At 38.0% G+C, this 13,607-nt stretch overlaps 1 protein-coding gene across 4 annotated transcripts; it reads left to right on the forward strand.

Annotated features, from left to right (window-relative positions):
- The first annotated feature begins 2,920 nt into the window (after window positions 1-2,920).
- Window positions 2,921-13,533, forward strand: LOC148867532 (Transducin/WD40 repeat-like superfamily protein). 4 transcript variants are annotated; one of them, XR_016109383.1, is made up of 17 exons: window positions 2,922-3,902; window positions 5,677-5,749; window positions 6,151-6,423; window positions 6,681-6,760; window positions 6,861-8,024; window positions 8,498-8,639; window positions 9,013-9,258; window positions 9,365-9,659; window positions 9,818-9,939; window positions 11,215-11,334; window positions 11,619-11,750; window positions 11,862-11,984; window positions 12,129-12,239; window positions 12,325-12,464; window positions 12,538-12,663; window positions 13,013-13,129; window positions 13,221-13,533. XR_016109383.1 is itself a non-coding variant. In XM_088975658.1 (17 exons), exons 1-17 carry the CDS (start codon window positions 3,007-3,009, stop codon window positions 13,236-13,238), a joined length of 4,179 nt encoding a protein of 1,392 aa, XP_088831784.1. In that variant the 5' UTR covers window positions 2,925-3,006; the 3' UTR covers window positions 13,239-13,533. The 4 variants fall into 4 exon arrangements, 2 of the variants coding, with proteins under 2 accessions (XP_088831784.1, XP_088831783.1); XM_088975658.1 differs by having other exon boundaries at window positions 2,925-3,902; window positions 12,318-12,464; window positions 12,544-12,663; XM_088975657.1 differs by having other exon boundaries at window positions 2,928-3,902; window positions 12,318-12,464.
- Window positions 13,534-13,607: the final 74 nt, after the last annotated feature.

A 13,607-nucleotide genomic window follows, 5' to 3' on the forward strand; every position in this document is an offset into this window, starting at 1 on the left:
GATACATGACGAAATTTTGAGTCTTGAATGCGTCGTTGGTTATTGGCATGAGACTCCATAGTTCATTGATTAATAAAATGACTGACAATATCTTTTATGAGATTTGGAGCTATATGACCCTAGTAAATATATAGCATCTAATCAACTTTATTGATAAATACATAATAATTGAGTTCAACTCCGATGCATTCATTAAAATTGGATATATCTTAAATTCATATCTCAATTAATTATGTTAAAGTTGGTTACTTTTCATTATTTCACATTTCATGTATTTTTAATTTAACAAATACATCATGGATTTTGTTATATTAATTATTAATTTTACGTAGATATAAGAATACTATTGTATGGGCTGCATAGGAGTGGATCTACATCGATTTAAAACATAAATCAGCTTAATTGGATTATTTAATTCTGAATTCAAACGGATACCATTTACAGCCCAATAAAGAGAGAGTGAGTTGCTGCTAGGGGTGTTAATGGACCGGTTTTGGGTTGGACTCCGTCCAAATCAAAATCTATTTGGATGGATTGTACGGACCAATAAGATATATTAAATTTGGACGGACTGGATGGACCAATATGACATATTGGATTGGACCTGGTTCATTCATGATGAAATTATATTAGATTGAGCCAATATCTAGTCCATTGATAGAAGGTAAGAACATAAGTGTCAATGGACCAGATTTGAGTTGAAACCAATCTAAATTAACAGGAATTTGAACAGATTGGACAGTGTCTGAATCAGTCTAACTAAAATGACCCAAAATAGTCATTGGATTGGATTGGACCAGATCCATTTGTAATGAACCCACATTGGACTGGACCAGATTGAACCAAATCCAGTGTAATTGACACCCCTAATTGCTGCAGTAGTAGAATCATATCCTTTACATGACTTCGCATATGGGTAATGGTCCCAGGCTGTCAATAGCTAAAACTCCGCTTCTAACAAACCATATTGGCCCATCAAAATCTACAAATTGACTGCTTGCAAGATCAGCCCTACAGAAGGTTAGTTTGAATGCAACATATTCTTGTGTCAGGTTATATCCAGACAAGTCTCTTTAGATCTTTCTTCAAAGAATTGCTAGTGTTTAGGGTTGACATATGAATATCATCATCCCCACTCAATTTTGACATATCGTGCCTAGTGTACGTGGGGACTAAGATCCATCTCTGAATGGGTCTTATCGAGGAGATTACCTATGCCACCCTACAATCCTGTCAAACTATCTTAATCCAAAGGTTGGTTTGGTTGGATTACATTGAGTTGGGACAAACCCAAGAGAGAGGATGTGGCCACTGATGTCATGACAAAATGGAGTGACACACAGACAGAGAGTCATTTCACAAGAGTTTGGATTTTCTCCTCACATAATGGTCCTCACATTCATCTCAAAACAGGTTGCAGCCGCACATCAAGAACATCTATCTATATAGATAGATATAGATAAATAGATATATAAACATCTCCCTCATTTTCATACTTGTATGTTTCAATTCTTGGGGAGAGTGCAAGAGTGGTATGAGGTGGATGTGAGGCCCATTCAATTAATGAGGAAAAAATCGGGATTCACAGCAGTAAAAACATCCCAAGAATTTTCCACGTGGCAAGAATTGTTGGGAGCACAAAAGGACCATGACACCATGTGTTACTATCTCCAAACATTGTTTGGTCATGGGATAAACCGTAACTTGAGAAATTTGCCATGTGTGAAAAGTAATTCTTATTTTGGTGCAAGATAAGAAATCAGAAATGGGGAGCTAATCCCTTCTCATCCATGAGCACCGTTTATGCTTAAACATATCCAAAGTTTAGTAACAAAAATCCTAAGTTTACTCAGACACTGTTAATTGAGCAAAACCAGAACAAGCCAAGAAGGTGGGGCATACAGGGCCAAGGGCTGACTTGGACAACGGGACTGAACATTTAATGCCATGGACACCATCTGACGAGGGATCGTCTAACTCACCACTCTCATGTGGACAGATGGGGAGAGAGAGAGAGAAGATGAATTAGACGGTGGAGAGTCATCTGATCATGATAACGTTTCTCTTTCTCAGAAAGAGTGAAGAAGACTTGCAAGGATGAGCGCATGGAACATTACAGGAAGTGTTATAATAACAGCAGGTCAGGAAACAGAGGAAGCACACCCAGAAGCAGAAGACCAGACCACAGAAAGGGGGAGCGAGAGCCTCTGAGACACGGCATTGAGGATGCAACAAGTAAACAAGAATGGAGGAAAAGGTCAAAAAGCAGAAGGTGGTGATTGGTGAATGCCTCCAAAGTTTTCTACGAAATGACAAAACCGTGACTGGGGGTATGGACATGGTTTGGTGTGCCGTGTACCCTCTCGTTTTTATACTAAACACCGACCAAAAAGCGAGCTTTCTCGCCAGTTGCCCCACTCCTATATGTAATATATTCCAACGCTCAGGGCCATCTCCACAGCCCTTCGACACCTGTGGGCTGTGTGTGGCGTGGTCTGCCCTCTGCCGTTGAACGTAGGAGCCTGGAGCCCTGATTCTCGCGCTGCTGCTCCGGCGATGGCCGCCGGGTGGCCTAGTCTTGGCATTCTCGGGCCGAGTCAAAGCTCACGAGTGTGCCTTCACATGACCCACTTCCACTTGCCATCTGACGGCTATAAATAAATGCCCAGTGCCCCAGCCTATAATATGGTTGTCTACCGTAAACCCCGGGGGCCCCACCCCAAGCATCCAGATGGGACCAGACAGAAAGTAGGCCAATAATTCTCAGTGGCAAGAGCAAGAGGATAAAACGTGGAAACGAGCAGAGAAACACAGCAGCAATAGCAATGGTAACTGAGGTACTACCATGAAAACGGTAAAAGCTTCTATCTTTTTCTAGTTTTTTTCTATTCCCAAATATTCTCCACCCCTTGACGGAAAGCAACGGCCGGCTTTTTGTCGGTATCTGCAACTTAGCTCTGGAGGGCCCATGGAAGTTTGGATTTTCGCTCTAAAGTTCACGAGCAAATGTTCCATCCTCGTCACTCTGCAACAACATTACATTACTCTCTTTCTCTCTCTCTTTCTCTCTCTCTATCTCTCTCATCCTCTCTCTTTCTCTCTTATCCCCTCCATGCTTCTTCCCGTGATACAAGCATGTCTCGTAATTCCATGGCTTCCACATCTTCGTCCTCCCCTCCTCCTAATTGCAATGACCGCGAGAAATTAGACGTTGAATCCATACGGCTACTTGTCATCTCTGTTAATCAACATATTCTCCAATTCTTAACAGACCCAGATACCCGTAAGTCTCTACGCTTAAGATGCACCTCCAAGCTTAAGATTCAGAAGCAGGAGTTCTTTGAATTCTCTGAGCAGTCGGTCATGTCAAATCTCTTCTGGGGCATCGAGAACGTGGAGGCTGCAATTCAGTCTAGGCTGCCGGAAGAGAGAGCCTCACGGCTGAAAGATTCAGAACAGATGCTCCAGGTTCCGGCATTGCTCGACGAGCATGGAACCACGGGTGGAATTCCGAATCGTCACTTGGTCTGCTATTCCTACTTCTACCTCTCTCTGGTTCGGAAGCTCCAGCAAGACGAGTGGCAAGTGGCATTGCACTTCCTCCAAGCTCTGCTGGTTTCCCCAAGGCTTGTTCGCCTTGAATTTGCAACCAACCTCTGGGAAAGCATCTTTCTTTCTCAAATTATGTCCAGAAGGAGTGGAGTGGGTGGGTGGAGAAGGTTGCATTCTGAGCGTCTCGTTGATTATAGCGAGGATACGATTGATGAGGCCACGAGGCAGCTGGCAAGGAGATACAAGAACTGGTTGATGTATTATCAGGTGACATTATATGGCGAGACACATAAGCTGCACTGGGGCTGCAGTGTTGCTTCTCCTATGGAGAACGAATCAAGAGATTCCATGTAAGTTCTCCCTCTGTTTATTCAGTCCAAACCACATTCGAGAAGGTTAGACTTAGAACCAGTCCAACCAGAAACAAAGGATATCTTAAACTTATTAATGCTCTTGGCCAAATTCAGTGAGACCCCCCAAAAGGGGAAGCTTTTGTTTATGGGAAGTATGTACCAGTGGAATCAACTTATGCGCCCAAATTTAGTTGGGTCTGCGAAAGAGATGCTACTAATTTATTATGTTACAGTCAGTTGAAAGAGCATCCAACACTAGTCATACATAGAACTCCACTAATTTTACCTTCAGTAGATAAGGCGGAGGCAACCTAAACAACCAAAATAGTCATGAAACTAAACATGCTGCATACCATAAACCATTTGTTAGATAATATTTCGTTAGTAATGGAAAGTTACAGCAAACCAATAGTGTAAGCAATCAAATTAATAGAAAATTCAAATCTGATCAACAGATACGAGATCCTCAAGATGAAAGATGAAAAACTTGTAGACAATGAAACATATGAGTGCAAAATTCAAGAACAGAGTATAGAAAACAGAAATAAAATATAGAACAGGACCATGCGCGTGACAGGGCACAGTATGCGCATGTTAAGCCAGCCCCATACTCTCTGCGTGTCTATAAGATATGCACTAACGAGAAGCAAATACTAATAAGCTCAAGTGGAGTTCCTTTCCTAGTCCATGTGGGACTATAGTGCTTTTCGCTATATAAGATAAAAATGAAGACTAGTATAAATGCTTTGTAAACTCTAAAAACCAGAGTTTAACAGAGGCGCAGAGGACATTAAAAAACAAGTAGAAAACAGGGGGAAAACTTTAAACGAATTGAATCACAACAATTCATACTGTCATGCTTGTTTCCATAGAAATCTATGTGAAATTGCGAGCAGTGTTCTTCAGAATCATACTGCATTATTTTGAAGTGCAGCTCAGTTGATCAATTCTTCCGCTAGAGGAGTATAGCAAGAGGTTTCATACAATATCAGTAGGAGTTTAATGTACCGGAGTCTTTTCTCATGTGTAGACAGCTTATATATTTCCATGAACAACAGCTCCAATTTTGATCAAATTGGCACAGTTAATTAAATTTATCATTCTGGTTTTATAAACGTTGATCTTTATGCACAGAAATCAAAGTGATATTGGAACTTCCAATCCTGCCTACCAGACTCAGACAAACCCAAAATAAAGTTTGCCAACGCAGAGTAGGAAAGAACAATGCATAACTAGTAGACTGAGTCAAGTAACAGAGACCATTGTTAATTTGCAAATTTAAAACCACCTCCTTCCCCAACATGGAACTTCTACTAGAAGAAGGATTTCTTCCATTTAAGGTGGAAAACCATACAAATGAAGCATATTTATTTAATTAGGACATGTGATTCCATTAATTGGAATAAGGCTTTGTTGAGTTGAATTGAATGTGCAGCTTCAAAATCTGCATAATGTAATCTATAAGAAAAACAGCCCTTTCATGTAAGTTTTGAAAACAAAATCTGACTGAAAGATTTTACCAATCCCCACCATGCTCACTTTCTAACTTTTTTGTATATTGAAGACCCACTGAAATCCATTTCTCTCCCAACAGAACCTTAAGGCTATGTTTAGTTTGAAGTAAAAGGTAGGGAAAGGAAGGAAAGGTAGGGAATCCTATACAGAACCTTGTATAGGATTCCCTACCTTTCCCTAACTTTTCCTTAAAACCAAGCACAGCCTAAAGGATATAGAATTCCTGCAGGATCTCATAATTAATGTTTGCTTTTAGGTACGGAAAGAGCACTGGCACCAGGTATATGGACTCAATCGAACATGGAACTAGCAGGAGAATTTATCAAGACGTAAGCCTTAGATTTTCTTTGCTTCTACATTTCTAAATAACATTCTAATCTGACTGCAGTGTTAACTGAAAGTGAATATCCATTTATAAATTTTGCAGATTAGTTGTTGTAAGGTTTCAGGGTCATCATTAATGTGACCATAAATTTAGGGGATAAGGGACAAGGATCAAAGATCCTTCAGACCATACCCAGGCCAGAAATAGAATTCTATCATGTACATACATAAAACAGGCCATACATAGATATGTACTTATGTCTATTTATCATTCATAATGTGCTTGGATTTTGGAAATTCATTTCTAGAGTTTATCATTATCATGAGCATCATTGACTTAAAAAAGAATAATTAACACAATGATTAATCTTTATCAATTTGAATGGTGTATTTCTAATTAATGCAGCTTGGAAAGGTCTATCCACTTGATCTTCAAGAACATAAAATTGATGAGATGGTAGACAAAGCCATGGTATCTACATTCAGTTCAGAGAAAAGGAATACCCATCTCCAAGATGATAGCAGAAATCTTCTTAAAAAATTAAAAGAAATTGGTGACAGGGAAATCAAACGGAGCTTAGGTGTCAAATGCCTTCAGGATATGCTAGAGGAGTCTCAATCAGCTACTCCAACTTCTGTTTACTCATTAAGTGATTCTGATGAAGAAAGTGATTCAGAGGTAATTATTCAGATGCCAACCTAACACACCATTGTTTCTGTTGCCATCAATTGTGGGTTTAACCAGGGATTCTGAATAAGATTATTTCATTGTTTACCCAGCGCATCTCCCTGAAAGGATTTCTTATAACTAGTAGGCAAAACAAATTATCATGGACCTATGGATAGTGATTTTATGTTTCAATGCGACAAATAAATTTGATACTTGGATAGGCAAGAATTCAGATGCCTTGACGTTTGTTTTTTCTTTATTACCAGGAAAAAATGGATATAAGTGAAATTTCAGATAGAATTGTGGCAACAAATACAGTTGATTCACAACCAGAAAATGGTGATAGGTACTCATGATTTATCCAAAAAAGAAGTTTATCTAAGCTTAGTGTGGTTAATTTTCCATTTCTGCTTGTTTTTCTAAATTAAATTCACTGGATAATACAGGATGCTGCAATCATTTTGCTCGACGTCAAATCCAGAATGCGTAGAGATAACTCCACCAGAATATTTTGAATGTCTGACGCATGAAGAAATCCCTGAAATTAATACCAATTATTTCTTTTCCACCAGATCCTGTAGTTCCATCGAAGACCTTAACCTTTCTGACTCAGAACTGAGAGACATATATCCACATACATTTTGCAATTGCCATATGGAGGAAATTCGAAGAAAGCAGTATGATTTTGGATTTTGTGGCCATATGCCAGCTACATATCTGCAGAGATGTTGCTTCACCACGATGGATAACCAGGAGGCTTCTGCAAGGAGAAGCCCAGACTCAAATATGAGGCACTCCAGTGAAGTATTCTTACATAAAGAGGAAGATAATCAAATGGAAATTCTTGGAATATTTGAGAAAGCAGTTTCAACACTAAGCTTATTGGGAGAGGAAGGGAAATGCAAAAATAGTGCAGATAGTGGACTTGAATGGGGGATATTGACCAATAGAAAAGAGACAGAATTTCGCCAACTAAAGGATGTGATCCTTGATCAATTGATAAATACTATTTCAAATTCAAAAGAAGAGGGGATAATAAGGGCATCAATGTCTATGCTATCAACTTTGATTTCAGAGAACAGGTCAGTAAAAGAAGATATTAAGATAAAGGGCCTACATTTGTGTGATTTGGCAAGTGCTCTAAAAAGAAATGTTCACGAAGCAGCCATCCTTATCTATTTGATAAATCCATCACCTACAGAAATTAAAGATTTAGAACTTTTACCAGCACTGTTGGACATCGTGTGCAATTCAAATAGATATAAGCAAGGATCTATATCACTTATGCTGACACCTCCTGCAGCATCATTAATGATGATTGAAGTATTGGTAACTGCATTCGACTACGCTACTAACAATATGCATTTGGCCGCAATCAGTTCACCTCAGATTCTTTCTAAACTCATCGATGTTGCAACATATAAGAGTTTGGATGAGTTCATTTCTTTGGCTCACATCCTTGTAAAATGCATGCGGTTTGATGGAAATTGCAGAAATTTTCTATCACGATGTAATGGGTTAGATCAGTTTATCAGTCTTCTAAGAAGTCAGGAAAAGCATGCCAAGTTTGCTGCACTTGAATTTTTTCAAGAAATTCTTCAGATGCCACGGTATGTGCAAATATCTAAAATCCTTTACCTAGGATTATTAATACTTAACTATGCTGCCATATCTATAATTGAGACCAGCAAGACAGTTAAGTGGAAAACATATCAAGCAATCATTTACTTGTAAAACATGCCAAGAAGAAAAATTTCTTACATACCACAAGTATGTAGGAATGCATCTTACTTCTCAAATTATGCATAAACCAGGGTCTTCCCCCTCAATACCCTTCTCTCAAAGAAAGTTAAGAGCAGTTTATATATATATATTTGGTGGAAGAAGCAGTTATATAATTTCTGAGAGGGTATTCGTTGACATGCACCTGATTTCTTTGTGCCTACTCTTTAAGGCCTGGAAGGATATTGTGCAATATGATTGTTATGCAGTATGTTCCAAATGCTAAGATTAAACAGCACACACCAACTTACCATGGTTCTAAGAAAGAATTCTAGGATTCACTTTTTCCTATTTGTATCAGGTCATCAGCCATTAGCCTGTTGCATCGAATACGACAAACAGGAAGCCTTAACATTATGCATGTGCTAGTGTCTGGCATCCAACAGTTACAACCACGACATCGACTTTTGGCAGCAAATCTGTTGCTCCAACTAGACATGCTGGTAAAGTCTACTGTTCAACCAATTTCATTATTTATAGGTTGTATTTATGTCATAATCTTCCTAGCTTACTTTTATGGAAAGAATCTTGTGAAAGAATTTATTAGGAACTAAATTCATCAATGCAAAAATTCCAACCATGAGCGCAGAATACAGGTGTAAAATTCACCGGAGTTTTAAACTAAGGAATGATTGCTTCCTGCTACGGGAAGCTTCAGTATACCAGGGTATGCTGTGACCAAGTTTTATTATTGTTGTACGCAGATAACACAAGATGCAACAATTCCTTGGTATTTATCATTTATAAGCAGATCTAGTAGTGCAAAATTCCACTGGAAACTCAACTTGACATCATTGAACTGTCAACATTTTGCAGGAAGAACCATCTGGTAAAAGTATATTTAGAGAAGAGGCTATGGAGGTCCTCCTGGAGTCAATTGCATATGAAGAAAGTTTTGCTACACAGATATTATCTGCATCCATTCTATCAAATGTTGGTGGAACTTATGGTTGGACGGGCGAATCATATACGGTGGCATGGCTGTTAAAAAGGGCAGGTTTAACTTCATTGTGTCACTGGAATATGATTAAAAATGTTGATTGGTTGGATCACAGTCTACAGGTGTGTAGTGATAAAACTTGTACATTGATGTAATTTAAAACTAATATCTAATATCAGGTCACCTGGGTACCAGTAATATAGATGATATAGAACTATAATCTTGCAGGATGACAGCATAGATCCATGGTGCAGCAAGGTTGCCCGAAGCATGATTAAGATAGGGAATCCTGTCTTCCATGCTTTGGAGAAGGGACTGCAGAGTAAAATAAAGAGTGTATCACGGGACTGTCTCACAGCTATTGCTTGGCTAGGATGTGAAATTGCTGATGGTCCAACCAACCTCAAATTTTCTGCCTGTGAGATATTATTGAATAGAATAGAACAGTTTCTGCACCCAGGATTGGAAATGGAGGAGAGACTTCTAGCATGTCTATGCATATATAATTATGCTTCTGGTAGAGGTATTGTGTTTCTTTTTTTTCCCAATATTTCATAGTTATATTTCCTAAGTTGGAATAAATAAAGAGAAAATATAATTCATCTGAAAATGCAATGTCTTTCCAAGCCCCCATCATCAAACATTGCAATAACTAGCTTGGTTTGGATTTTCTAAATGTAGGCATGAAGAAACTAATTCATCTTTCAGAGGGGGTTCGAGAATCACTGAGACGTCTTTCAAGTGTCACCTGGATGGCCGAGCAATTACTGAAAGTAACTGATTATTTCCAACCCATTACATCGGTGAGTCTGGTTATCTTTCTTTTATTCTTTAACACCAAATTTCTCCAGGTGGAGGGGACAAACTGAAAATTTTACTAATGAAAGAGGGTTAAATATGGACTAGGAGGACATAGAAGTGTTAACCTTCCAAAGACAAAAATAAAAGTAGCCAGCTAAGCATTTACAAGTACAAAAATAACCAGCTGGCTTGCAATCCCCAAAGTCTAAAGCCCCTTTGTTTTATTTTATCTTACTTTTTGGAAAAAAAAGTATGATGTTGTATTAAATTCTCCATTTTGAAAATTGTACCATGTACAGCAAGGAATTATATGTCCTCAAAATTATAGGGGCCAGTTTTTCTGAATCACAACAAAGATAACAATTCATGATGGAGAAAACCCCTTCATTTTTCATTTATTATTTAGCGACTTTACCAAATAATAAATATGCCATCATCCTGAATGCTTGATCAGAATGGCCCAACAATTATCTTCATGATTTCATGTTTAATATTTCAGGTATCAAATGTAATGCCTTCATATACCCATGAAGCTCATGAAACCCTTTCTTCCTCCAAAATCCTTCCAATTACACACTATACTAAAAGTGCAGCATCACAAAGGAAGGAAATAGATTCTTGATTGCTTATCATTGAAAGCAAAAAAAAAAAAAAAAGAAATAAGAAAGAATCAGTGGATAAAGTGCAATGATAGAACAGAGTTTTATAGTGGACCTAAGAAAATTAGGATAAGGTCCAGTTGAGTTCAATTAACTATATTGGAGCCAGGTTCCAGCAATGGTCACTATAATTACATGATAAAAGAAAATATTTGACAAACTTTTTAGACGATTATATAATAATATGAATTTCAAAAACCTGGAGAAGACTAAAAAATACCTAAAGAAGAAGACAATGGAGAGGCTTAAAGGAAGAACATTCAGGGTGGATCAACACTCTCACTTGATATTTATATTTAATGAAATAAAGGGAGAAAGTACAAGAATACCTATGTAAAGCTATAATTAATTTGTTGTATAAAACTAAAGCACAAAATCAAAAGGTTATAACGAAGAAAGTGTTTTCCCAAGAGCCACATTGAGACATGGCCAACATGTATGTCCACCATTTGATGTAGCATGCTTTCAAAATATGGGTCCCCTATTACCGGGCATGTCTTTTATAATAAAAATTCAATTATAATCTATCAATTATTTATCACTGCAACCCATCTATCAGAGCAATCAAAGCCAAGCTAACTAATGTTATTATCCATTTACTGGTAATTGTAAGAACAGCGTGTTTCTTGTGTACATACACAAATCCTGGAGGCAAGTCAGAACTGCAGTGGGGCTGCAAATGCTCTCATCTACTACAAAGGACAGCTTTTCAGTGGTTACTCAGATGGCTCAATTAAGGTACATGTTTGCAGTATGTGTGGGATAGTTCCTTCAAAGTATTTGGTTCTGATCAATATTGTGCAATATCTTAACAAGAATACTTTTTAAATAAAAAAATCTCCAAGCCAATACTTGGCTATTGATAATCATGATTGGCTGACTCAGCTGGCCATATATTATAACAATAGGGCAGAAGTAGGCCCAGTCCACCCCTCAAAAGATTTCATAGTTGTGACCAGCATTGAGTAATCTCCTTAGGTATGAGTTCATATTAAGTTAACAATTGGTGTGGATTGAAACAGGTATGGGACATCAAGGGACAAAGGGCCACTCTTGTATGGGATATCAAGAAGCACAAGAAGGCAGTCACATGCTTTGCACTTTTGGAACCAGGGAACAGTCTTCTGAGTGGATCTTCTGACAAGACAATCAGGGTATCTAATATCACCATCACTAATAGCAAAACAGTTACCTAGTTTTCCATGGGTATGATAGGAAAAACATAATTAATTATCATCTAACCTGTATTTAAATTCCTTCTATAGGTTTGGCAAATAATCCAACGGAAACTGGAATGCGTTGAAGTGATAGAGACAAAGGAGCCAGTTTGTAAAATAGATACAAGTGGACAACTAATTTTTGTATTAGCTCAAAGCCGTGGTATAAAGGTAAGAAGGCTCTTTTTAGTTTTGCAGTTTGAAATAAGTTTCTACTACCTTGTTTCAGTGACTATGTTGATGGGGAAACCAAAAATTCTACCACCTTATTTTCAGATAACCATCCCGGTAACAGTGGAAAATCCTTATTTTCAGGTGTTTGATGAATCTAGAAAAATGGAAGTTATATGCAACAATAGACATGTGAAGTGCATATCTGTAATTCAAGGAAAATTTTATGTAGGTTGCTTGGATTCAAGCATACAGGTTGGTTTGAATTTAATACATCAAATGAAAACTTTTACAGCATGTAAAACCCATAAATGAAATCCAACTCTAATTTAGGAGGTAGATATAATGAGCAATCGGGAGAGAGAGATCAAAGCACCTGGAAGGAGCTGGCTATTACAAAAAAAGCCCATCAATGCACTTCTTGCTTACAAGGACTGGCTGTACAGTGGAAGTTCCAATATTGAAGGTTTAAATTTCAAGGTACATTCTAAAATTATAGGCTTAGGTTCTAAATGCACAGAAGCGGCTTCCACTGATTGGAGGAATTATGCAGGAACAGAGAAGACTTAACAAGCCTCAAATGTCAATAACAACAGAGAAAGGAGCGGTTGTGCAAGCAATGGCAGTAGTAGAGGACTTCATATACTTGACTTGCAGCTCATCTCCAAGCATCCTTCAGGTGATTTGATTATTTGAAACAACTTTTGCATTTCTGCAATATGAAGTCTGGAGGATAACCTTGGAAAACATTACCTACCAACAGAACATTGGTAGACATGATGCACAAGAAAAATAAAAATTGAACCCACCTCGGAATTGTCAAAATCATCCGAATTGTTCAACTAGTAGAGATGTTCTAGGTGGAATTTATCCAAAGTTGATCATCCTGTACATATGCACCACGTTTACCAGTATAGCACTGTAAACCAACCTGTGCCATATAAAATAGGTACCATCACCTTTTTTTTCTATAAACGCACACGAATCAGTCGTCTATAATGGAACTTTTGCTTTGGCTCTTTAACCAGATATGGTTGAGAAGTACCCAAAAGAAAATAGGAGGATTGTCAGCAGGCAGCAAGATAACAAGTCTCCTCACTGCAAATGACATTGTTTTATGTGGTACAGAGACTGGGTTGATCAAGGTGCAATCACTTGACTCATTTAACATTTTGTAATATGGCTTTGTTCCACGAATGTTCTCATTTTAACATCTTGTATCTCCCTAAACGACAGGGCTGGATCCCTCTCTGATGGGCAACTTAAGTGGAACGATGAAGCTTGGATATCTATATCAGAATATGTATATGATACTTGTGAATATTGACAGGAAGTTGATTGTTTGATTCAATTCCGTCACCATGAAGAAATTTAGCAGCCTTGCGAGTGGTGGTGGAGACTACCATGGAATAAGGAAGTGTACGATAGTACAATATCAACCATGAACATACTCTCTCGGATTAATGTTAGTTGTGTACATCGACTGTAAATGCATTTTTGAAGATTAAAGCGAAAAGGAAAAGAAAGAGAAAGTTCAGTGTTTTTTTCATTTTTGTTTCGTTTACCGATGCCTCCATGAAGCTAAGTTTAAAGATTCGGTCAAGGATTTTCGGGGAAAAAAAA

This window comes from Nelumbo lutea, chromosome 3 (genome assembly GCF_056320005.1).
Source record: "Nelumbo lutea isolate HS-2025 chromosome 3, American lotus-T2T, whole genome shotgun sequence".
Lineage (NCBI taxonomy): Eukaryota > Viridiplantae > Streptophyta > Magnoliopsida > Proteales > Nelumbonaceae > Nelumbo > Nelumbo lutea.